General features: G+C 41.3%; 1 protein-coding gene across 1 annotated transcript; it reads right to left on the bottom strand.

Annotated features, from left to right (window-relative positions):
• Positions 1 to 256: 256 nt before the first annotated feature.
• On the bottom strand, positions 257 to 7,375 carry IL12B (interleukin 12B). The gene is made up of 6 exons (XM_074916300.1): positions 7,294 to 7,375; positions 5,057 to 5,338; positions 3,786 to 3,903; positions 2,653 to 2,855; positions 1,690 to 1,835; positions 257 to 382 (listed from the first exon to the last, which is right to left on the bottom strand). The coding sequence occupies exons 1-6, from the start codon at positions 7,373 to 7,375 to the stop codon at positions 257 to 259; spliced, it is 957 nt and encodes a 318-aa protein (XP_074772401.1).
• Positions 7,376 to 7,930: the final 555 nt, after the last annotated feature.

Genomic DNA, 7,930 nt, shown 5'->3' with positions numbered 1-7,930 from the left:
AAATGGATTCTAATTGTTTCCTCTCTCTCTCTCTCTCTTTTTTTTTTTTTTCCCCAGGGAATCATCTTTTAGACAGCCCAGTACATTTACATGTTTATACTCTTACAGACATTTCATTTAAAAATGTTCAGGAGACAAAAAACAGTTATGAGGAAATGTGAAATAAATGAGTATTTAAGAAGCAGAAGTTCATAGACTCCTTACTCTCCTAGGTAAGGAATCATCCCTGCCCCTCCAGTAGAAGGTTCTTTAACTCTCACCTGCAAAGTGAGGACCACTCACTCCAGGATGAATTGTAATAGCGATCCCTGGCCTGCACAGAGATCTTGTCTTCTGGCCCAGCTGTTGGAATCTGCATAGACTGCTCATCAGTATCATAGACCTATGAACAGGGCACAGCTCCATCAGCACGTTGTAAAGGCAAGCCAGAACATACAGTACCGTGCCACATAGATTGCAACAAGCACGTGTAACTCAAAACACCTGCTGGTAGTCTGTTGTTTCAAAGGCACCACCTATCTTCACCCACAGATACCAAAGTCATGAGGACTTTTGAGAACTTGAGACTCAGTAGAAACAAACTAAAAAGCCCACTTTCCAATGAAGTTGGTGCTGCAGAGTGGTCCAAACCCCAACCAGAGACAGTCGTTAAAACAAAGGGTTGATTTGATTATCTGGGTTTTTATCTTTTTTTTCTTCCCCCAGAGTGGGAACCCTAAAAGGCAGAAGCTGCTGCTTTTCGGTATTGTTGAAATTTCCACTGAGGACTTGTGGCTAATACAAGAAGCACTCCGTAGCCTCGCCAGTTTCTCTACCTAACTGTACAAGACAACTCTACTAAAACCGAGGAGCCAGCACTAGGAGAATGGCCCCATCTGCTGGTACAGGCTTGCTTTTTTTTTTTTCACAGAGAAAAAGACATCCTCTAGTGTCTTTGGTTTAATCGGTTGACAAACTGGAATGATCATTACATTTGTTTACTTTTTGGTTGCTGGACCAAAGAAGAGCAGCACTGCAGTGAAGGACCTGCCCTGTGGTCAACTGGTTTGTGTGCCAGTTCTGCTGCTGCTTTCCTTCCCAAACTAGGCAAATCGCCATGCTGCTGTCATGTACCCTTTAGTGTATCCATGCACATTAGCAAAGGAAGCAAAACCATTTTGTGATTTAAAGCTAATACAGAGCAGCAATGTTTAGTTAACAAATAACTAATAACTGGAAAGTGAGTGGCAAAGACTACAGTCTCCACAGAAATGCTACCAAATGAGTCACTGATTCCTTATTTGCCAAATCACCTATAAAGAAAGTCTGAGCTACCGAGGTACAAAAAAACATACAAGGAAAACAGTGCAACAGATCCTAGGCTTCTTGATTTGGAAATTGGGATTTTCCCACATTAGGACCCACACAGCGTACTAATGCATTAGCAAATACTTTTCTCATGCTAGCACAGCTATGCAATGCTGGGCACAATTTTATCTCCCCAGTTACATCAGGGTTGCATCCACAGTGTGTTTGGATCTTACTGCTCATAGAACTGGGAAGGAGGTCTTTTTCTGCCAAGACAGAACCTTGCCATATTTGGGTCTTTTTTTAAAAAGCTTTTAGTCCATGGTTCTTGCATAATGAGTTTGTATTATTTATACTGTCTGTTCAAGGAAGAAAATTGTATTTCAAGTGTTGTATCTCTACCTGGCTTTCGTGTTTCCTTGTACTTTCAACTTGGACCCTGAAAGTCAAAGGGAAGTATGACTTTGGTGTGCTCCATGTTCTGGGATATGTCCAGGTCACTGTTCCATTTGTGGCCACATACTGACATTGGGGTGGGTCGGGTTTTACTGCAAGAGAAAATATAGAAGGAATTAATTCACATTAGCAGCACAATATCAGATGTTGGTGTACTACTGTTGATAGTTTTATAGGAATCAGCTTTGGGAGCCTCCATGAGACTAAGAGAGGAGCAGGCATGATGTGCAAGAACTGCCTTGTACGCTTCTTATGGAAAATTAAGCACTCTCCCAGAGACTCTCTGAGTAAGATCCTTCTTTTTTCCTGTCTGGAGAGTTGCAGAGGGCTCTGTTGGACACCGAGGAGTATGTTCAGCCCTTGCAGACTGTTAAGGCATTTAGCAAAACATGTTTCTTTAGGATGCTGCTTCATTTTCCTGTGCCCTGTGGTATCATGGTCACAACTGGTCCTCTCATTTCCTGTCAGTTTCTACCAAGCTGCCCTGGATGCCCATCTGTAAGAACAGGGCAGGAGAGAAGCATACACAGCATTAACCATTATCTGAATAACTCTGCAGTTCTCAGAGAAAAGCCTGGCGGGTTATTGGTTTTTCGCTGACTTCTCCCACATACAAGTTCCAAAACATGTCCATCTAATAGAGAAGGCTACAGAAACTTCTGGGAGATGTGGGAGTGAGAGGGTTGGAGGTCACAAGCTAGGGAGATGTTGCTTCTTCACTTCCTCAACCTCTTCCGGACTGCTGCTATGATTTGTTTTCCCCTGTTCCTGTAACTGGAGGCTTGATACAGATTTACAGAAGAATAGGGCAGGGATTCCCAAGCTTGGTTTGATCAGCTACCATTGTTAGTTCCACTATCAGCAGTAAGAATAAAGCTAAGAATTAATCATGATTCCTGGTCTACTCACTGATATCTCTGATGAAGAAGCTGCTGGTGTAGTTCTCATATTCCACCTCGTCAATGACCTCCAGGAACATCTCAATTGGTTGGTGCTCTTCAGCAAAGGGACAGTAGTTTTCTGTCTGGCATTGGGCTGTATATTCAGTATATTCAGTCACTGATTGATCAGTATGAGCTACAGGGCTGCTGCAGGTTACGTCTCCTTGAGAACTGAATAGAGAACAGAGAAAAATACTGGAAATGTTGGTTTGTTCTGAGAATTTATTGCCACAGTGATAACATGCTGTTAGTAAGGTAATGTTTCGATGTTGCCTGTATCATTTTGTGGCTGCACTTCAACAGCTGCAGAAACAGTTCAGTGGGAGTTCTATCTCATTTCTTATTATCACTGTCCCATGACAAGCATACCTTAGTTCCTTAGCCTTTTCCAAAACCTTGCTGGAAGAAATAAGGGAAGGTTAAAATGTGTCCATTGGGAAATAAAAAACAAAAGCTGTCTATAAATTACTACCTGAATCTGGTTCTGTTTTTGCATTCAGCAAAATAAAACACTTTGCAGTTGTTTCTTCTTTAACAAATTCAAGTGACCTTTGTTCAAGCACTCCATGTTTTGGAGAAACCCCCAAGAATAGTGGGAGGTAGGAAATCCCCACAAGGTTCCCCTCACATATTTCCCTCACAGGTTTCTGTAGTGTTCCTTAACAGAGACTTGTCAGTGGACATGTGGCTTTTGCAGTGGGTGCAGCCTCCCACTCCCTTAATTCCGCTGGATCTGCTGTGAAGGGACTCAGTGCTATAATTGTTTCTGCTTTTGGCTCAACTTCCTCTCTCTCCCCTGCATAAACTGTTTTTGCTATTGCTTAAGTTATTCTGTGGCTGTACTGTAGCAGCTGTAACAGTCCAGTGGGGGTTATTCCATTTTCAAGTCTTTATTAATTTCAGAGCAACTTCCATGCCCTTATTAGTTGTTAGTCCCAGTGATGACTCAAAACATTTTGCAGATATTCAGACTCTGAAAGTGGGATTCCTCACTTTCTACACATCTTCAATAGCCTAAAACCCAGGATCTCCTACACAGAGTAACACAAAGGACTGTTCTGGCCTTACTATGAGGTTGTTAAGGAAAGTACAAGCTTTTACCCTTTTAGACTTCTGATTGTGAACTTCACATTTGGACTCTCATTTTCTGTCATCCATGAACATATGAAAATTCCAGAGTAGTTCTTCGCCTCACATTTTAGAAATGTCCTGTTTGGCTCTACATGGAAAAAGAAAGAAAACGTGATTTATTTACTCTTTTTGCAAAACAGTCAAAGCACAAAGAAAATAGACTCCCAATTCAATAGACTCCCATCTACTTTGGCAGGTGGTAGGTATGTAGGCAGACACAGCCTCATACTGCCACTTGGGCAGCCACCTGTAGTTAAAAACCCGTATAACACACAGTGGCTGAAGGCTGGTTTACATGGCACCACATTAACCACATCTACATGGTTAATGACCGGAGCTAGAGCATAGCCAAGCTGTTGCAAGATAGCTGCCAGTAAGAGATTTATAGACAAATCCATTGTTCCTTTCACAAAGAAACATTGCAACTATTCAGCTGGCAAACCTCTTTATTTGTTACCCCACACGTGAGAGTGCACGCAATGAATAATCTCACATCTTCACACACTGGGGCACTCGATGGGGGATGTTTCCAGTGTAAGAAGTGAATGAGGCCTCAGTATAGGTGTGTGTTTTGTTTCTGCTGCCCAGCACTGCAGACTCCCAACAACTCTATATTGTACCCTGGACTTAGCTGGCTACTGCATCTGATATGTGGAACCAAGAGCTGGGGAAAAAGCCTTGGAAATTCTAAGTTCCTGGCACTATAGTGAGGGACTGCAATATGAGACACAGATGAGTGAGGTTCATGCAGCAAATGCAAAACATCACAGGCTTATCCCAGTGGGTTAATTGTGAATGGAGAAGCCTAAATGGCAGCACTGAAAATCTAGGTCAGTCCCTGGTTCTGTCAGATCATGTAGCCCTGGTTTTTCAAACTCCTTCCTGAGTGCTGGGTGTGTGAAATGGAGGCAAAGCAAGTCAATTGCTCTCCCACCAGAAAAGCAGTGATGTGTTATTGACATTATCCAGCATCTAATAATTCCTACCATCACTCCACACTCCAGGTCTAGAGAGTCCTAAATTAATCCCATGGCACCCGATTCCTATGCTGCTCATCAGCTGCGCCATATACAGACCCATCAAAGTAATCATTTGCCTTTCACTGTTAGTAAAGCATTTGAAGAGGACCCATTTTGAAGTGGATATTTCTCATGCACTTCTCCAGAAAGCTCCCTCTGGTCCTCACAAAGCTCTAATGCACTAAGCTGAGCAAGATATATCACATCATCCTATGACAGTACCTTTAAAGCTTTTCAGAATTGACCTTATCATTTGCCCATTGGAGTCTATTTTAGTTATGAGGAAGAAATCATAACTGATGATTTCATGAGTATTAGCTGTCAGACAGGTGTAGTTGCCAGCATCTGGGAACTCTTTCACTTCGGCAATCAGAGTCTTTCCAGTTCCTTTCAGTTCGGTGCCCTTTTTCCAGTAAACTGGCAGTGCTTCATCAGATGTGTTACAGGTGAGCTCCAGTCTTTTAGCTGGTGTCTCATCATTCCATTCTGATTCAATGACGTACACTGGACATTGTGGAGAGAGACATGTTAGCAGCTATTCATACTTAATAGTGTGAAGATTGAACTGAGCCCTTCTTTTCAGGTCTACTCTGCAGGAAAACTGCTCATAAATATCTGGCTTTCTTTCCCAAGGTCTCACCATCACCTGGAAATCTTTATTATACGAAGAGGTTTGACTTAGAAATTTACAGTGTATCTAGAACCTGCTGATCAATAGGGATGACATTTTAATGGAAGAAGTGATTCTTTTTTCCCATTTTCCTAGAGAATCTTACAGCAATTCATAACATGGGAAGTAGGCAGGTACCTTTGTTTTAAAAGTGATGATGCCAGGACACACCGAGCCCAGGTGTTCCTCCTGCACATGACCTGTGGCCTTTGCTCACAGAATGGCGTGTAAAACCACTCTGTACTATGGTGCTTTGCTGTGGTGGAAAGCTGTGACACTTTCCCCTCTTCAGTGTCAAAAGTCTGTGAGTGACCAAGGGAAGGAAGGGAGCTCTGGGTAAGTGGTTTGTATTTGCCTGTAGCTGATGCTTTTTCCATTTTCTGCAGGGAACAATCTGTACTCCTATCACCCTCGTCCCAGTGGAGCAATTACTAAGAGACAGGGGATCGCTGAGCTACAGCAGAGCTAAGTGGACTGCAACAGGGAGATGTGGTTTTCTAAATGCCATCTCATAACTCTGAAGTGCCCTGTTAGTCTTTCCAAATTAGAAGACACACCACATAACAAAATAACTTGGAACAGCCCCATTAAAGAAACATTATCTTCTCTTGTCTCTTTGCTGTGGTTGGCTGAAGAACTTCACCTACACTTCTGTGTGGCAAAAGTTCTCGAATTTAACTGTCATTTCTCAAATATACTACTGCTGTCATATGCTCCCCAACCACGTTCAGTGCCCTCAGAGCCTCTTCCACATGCAAGAAGTGGCAAAAATTTGTTTCTCAGTGTGTCAACACCACAGCAAACACTGAGATCAGGAAATCAGAGTTCCAGTGAGCTCTACAACCTTCTCACCAAAGCATTTCTCTGTCAGAATGAGAGATTTAAGACTTTACCACAAAGAAGAAACACTAAGAAATACACGTCAACTGCTGAATCTAAAATGGCAGAAAACATGCAACTCTAGGAAGCTTGGAAGCTTACCAAACTACTTATGAATATTTGAAACACAGGCAAAGTAAATCTTGCAGTCTTCAAACACAAAGATTATTCTCAATACTGACAAACACTTGCAGTTTTCAGCACCATGATATTGCCCAGGGAACCCGCAGGATAAATATTTTTTTAATGTAAAGATCCAAGGAAAAGTAATTTAATTACTTTTCACATATAAAACACAATCAGGTTGAGAATACTTTTCTCATGTTGGTTAGGGTCCCTCTTTCTGGATAATTGCACTGAAGACAGCCTGGATTATGGAGCTACACTGAGTGAATAAGAACAGCAAATCTGATTATCTGAATTTAGCTCTATTTTCTGGTAAGTTATTCAAAAGATTTGTTTGTTTATTGTTGACCCTGTATGTTTACAAATGTATTTATATTTATTTACCAGAAAAGTTGGATAAACTAGTTTTGGGTTTTACTGTGAAATATTCTTTTTGACAATTAAATCTTCCCTTGTTTGTTTGTGGGCTGTTACCTAAGTCACAAGATACTGTTTCTGCTTCCAGACTGCATGACTGAAACTTTTGAAACAAGAGAACAGGGAATAGGAAATAAAGAGGGGTTTTAATGCAGATATTCAGAATGGCTGTTGTATGACATTTTAGAAGTTCTAAATATTTTTTCCATTAATACCAATTAGTTGCCTAGTTATTCAAAACAAATAGGAAGAACCTTGACCTAAGATACTATAGTTAAAAAATTCTGTGCTTGTGGACACAAGTTTAATTCTGAAACACCCTTGTGTCCTAGTCAGCTGTATGTCTCAGTAAGTGAAAACTGCTTACCATTTTCCCTCAGTTTCCACTGTGCTTCCAGAAGGGCAGCAAAGGAAAATAATGAAAGTAAGGCAAATAGTAGGTGAGACATCTGTAGGGAAAAAATAAATTACTGAACTTCATTGAGGATTGTTGATTGTACACTGAAATTGAACTCGATGCAGGACAGGATAATGAGAAGACAGAGTCAGTTCCATTGAACTAAGAAACATTCTCCATTCTAAGAACTGTTAGATCACGTAAAAATTGAATATCAGATTTGTACTAGAGTTCAAGCCCAGATTTTGATCCGCTTGTTATTCACACTGCAAACCAGTTTAGAGAAGAAATCACAGAAATTAGAGGAAATTGTCGTGTGTATAGGTCTTATACGGTCAGGAGCTCAGGACCATTCCCATGCCCCTCTGTTAAATGTTCCTCATGCAAGAGAAGTCCTGCTGATGCCAGTGAGTCTAGTTGCATGAACAAGGCATTGGACTTAAGACTCAAGGGACATTAAATTTCAGTCATACAAAGCTTGTGAGTGTATTCCTTGGTTTAAGCATGTCAGTAGTCCTATTAAAACAAAGGACTGTGAATAAAATGAAGTACCTTCTGAAGTGTTTTGCTGGACTGTAGTCTTCACCAGCTCTGTGAGAACAGGTGA

The sequence above is a fragment of the Athene noctua genome, chromosome 12 (assembly GCF_965140245.1).
Source record: "Athene noctua chromosome 12, bAthNoc1.hap1.1, whole genome shotgun sequence".
NCBI classification, from domain to species: Eukaryota; Metazoa; Chordata; class Aves; order Strigiformes; family Strigidae; genus Athene; species Athene noctua.
This window is presented reverse-complemented; position numbering and strand designations above follow the sequence as displayed.

Coding starts and splice junctions, on each gene's coding strand:
- IL12B (XM_074916300.1), bottom strand. CDS start 7,375: ATGTCTCACCTACTATTTGCCTTACTTTCATTATTTTCCTTTGCTGCC. Junction 3,904..5,056: donor AATTCTGAAAAGCTTTAAAG/GTACTGTCATAG, acceptor TTTTCCATGTAG/AGCCAAACAGGACATTTCTA. Junction 1,836..2,652: donor CTTCTTCATCAGAGATATCA/GTGAGTAGACCA, acceptor TTTCTCTTGCAG/TAAAACCCGACCCACCCCAA.